Source organism: Acanthisitta chloris, unplaced genomic scaffold (assembly GCF_000695815.1).
Source record: "Acanthisitta chloris isolate BGI_N310 unplaced genomic scaffold, ASM69581v1 scaffold13939, whole genome shotgun sequence".
Classification (NCBI taxonomy): Eukaryota; Metazoa; Chordata; class Aves; order Passeriformes; family Acanthisittidae; genus Acanthisitta; species Acanthisitta chloris.
The window spans coordinates 1-2,411 of NW_008693161.1; the positions used below are offsets into that span (position 1 = coordinate 1).

General features: G+C 54.1%; 1 protein-coding gene across 1 annotated transcript; it reads left to right on the forward strand.

The window, feature by feature from the left end:
- Positions 1-10: 10 nt before the first annotated feature.
- On the forward strand, positions 11-2,187 carry NDUFA11 (NADH dehydrogenase (ubiquinone) 1 alpha subcomplex, 11, 14.7kDa; the record flags this gene model as incomplete). Its single annotated transcript, XM_009082972.1, has 3 exons — positions 11-35; positions 1,168-1,290; positions 2,075-2,187. Coding segments are annotated over 3 exons (261 nt in total), but the record flags the coding sequence as incomplete, so codon positions are not given.
- Between the last annotated feature and the right edge of the window lie 224 nt (positions 2,188-2,411).

Consider the following 2,411-nt stretch of genomic DNA (forward strand, 5'->3'; position numbering starts at 1 on the left):
GGTAAGGACAGGGACCCCCAACAGTGTCACCGTGGGTAAGGGCAGGGACTCCCAACAGTGTCACTGTGGGTATGGGCTGAGGCCTTTGACAGCATCACCATGGGTAAGGACAGGGACCCCCAACAGTGTCACCGTGGGTAAGGGCAGGGACCCCCAACAGTGTCATCATGGGTAAGGACAGGGACCCCTGAGAGTGTCCCCGTGGGTAAGGGCAACAGCATCACCATGGGTAAGGACAGGGACCCCCAACAGTGTCACTGTGGGTAAGGACAGGGACCCCAAACAGTGTCACTGTGGGTAAGGATAGGGACCCCAGACAGTGTCACTGTAGGTATGGGCTGAGACCCCCAACAGTGTCACTGTGGGTAAGGGCAGGGACCCCTGAGAGTGTCACCGTGGGTAAGGACAGGGACCCCTGTCACTGTCACCTTAGGGCCCCCCAACAGTGTCACCATGGGACCCCCAGATGGTGTCACCTTGGGTAAGAGCAGAGACCCCCAGACAGTGTCACCATGGGGCTCCAGTGGTGTCACCTTGGGTAAGGGCAGAGACCCCCAGACAGTGTCACCATGGGTAAAGGGCAGAGACCCCCGACAATGTCACTGTGGGTAGGGGCAGGGACCCCTGAGCAGCATCACCATGGGACCCTTGGGCAGTGACACTGTGGGTAAAATAGGCTCTTTTTGCAGTTTAGAGTCAAAGGTTCATTTTGTCAGTATTTGCAAACAACCAGTTTGTGGAAGCAAACTTGGACGGCCAAAGCTCCCCCAGCCCCTTGGCACAGCTTTCCTCTCACCAGACCCTCTTGCTTCCCAGTCTGATTGAGTGGCTCATTCCACCTCTGAGCAGGTCACAGTCAGTCCAGGGCTGTGGTTTGAGTGGTTTCACACTCTCCCAGGGCCTGGCGACTCCTGTAGTGAGCTGAGGTGTTGGAAAGGACTGGGTCATGCAGCCAGTTATGATTTCAATAACCCTTTAATCCCAAACCATATTGGATCCTTTTACCATTGTCACACCTGAGGAAGGATTTGTCAGACCCGCCGTGGTGGCTGTGATGGGATGTCCCTGGGACATGGGAAGCTGTGGGCACTGTGTGTGTCCATATCCTGCTCACTGTGAGTTCTCAGGTCCTTCAAGGCCTTGGTTTGGTTTTTTACTTGTTTCCAGCTACACTGGGAGCTGTGTTTGGCTTAAGCACCTGCCTCAGTGCCCAAGTCCGTGAGAAACCAGACGATCCCCTGAACTATTTCATCGGTGGCTGTGCAGCAGGAGCTCTCGTGGGTGCTAGAGGTGAGTGTGGGTAGTGCCTGCAGTGGAACGAGCCCTTGCTGATTTTAGGGAGCTTTCTCTTGGGGAAAATGTTATCTAATGTTGTCAGGCTCTTTGGTAAAAGCATCATCTCAGCCTCTGCTTCACACTAGTTTGGCACTCCGGTGTATAGGTGTGCTAAGGTAAGGGAGGACAGCGAAGGGAGCATGAGATGATGCAGAGTGAAAGCAGAGCTGGCCCAGTGCTGCCAGTTAGAGTTTAAAATTGCAGGGTATGTCAGATGTAGCTGTGGAGATCCATTAACAACGTGAGACTGGTTGTACATGGAGGGTAGAGGGTGATACCTGCCTTGTGGATTCCTCATGGCCCGAGGGACAAGCTGTGTCCTGCTGCTGTGCATCCTCTGGCCTTGTCAGGCTGGAGCAGCTTCCCCAGGTGCTGGCACAGCTCTGTCTCCTGGAGGCCTTGGGACTGGAATCTAAACAAGGGAGGGATTTATTTACCTTGTCATTGTGGTGAAGCAGAATTTATCCTGTCCTAGTTGCTGTTCTGATGAGAGCTGGAAGCAGTGATTGTTATGTTTGTCTCTCAAATGAGCCGTGTCAGATTGCCCACAGAAGGGGATGGGGCAGTGGATTGTTGAAATGAAGATGTCACATTGTGAGCTGAAAGCATAGGAAAACTCAGTTTTATTAGAAGGTCACTGTTCCAATTTCTCTGGGCAAGGGAATTCTGGAAAAGTTGAGATCTGCTGCACAGGACTTGTGCCTAACAGACCTTTCCTGGTTTGCTGTGTGTCCCCCAGCTCACAATTACCTCACTGGCACCACGGCGTGCGTGGGCTTCGGCGTCACCGCGGCCCTCATGAAGATTGGCAACAAGGAGGGCTGGAGGTTGGCAGGACCTCCCAAGCTCTAGATGTCACCTGCCCTCCCTGGGAGCTGCTGGGAATGCTGTGTGTACCTGGGACGTTGTGTAATAAAGGTTTGGTCACATCAGCAGTTGGCACAGCCTCGTGGTGTCGTTGGGGCTGGTCCTGGTGTTGGGATGTGGTGTGGGAAGCTGGAGCTGCTGGAGGGGAAGCAGCTGCAGGGGGTTGCTCCTGACTGGATGTCAGGCACCCCCCAAAACTGCTCTCACTG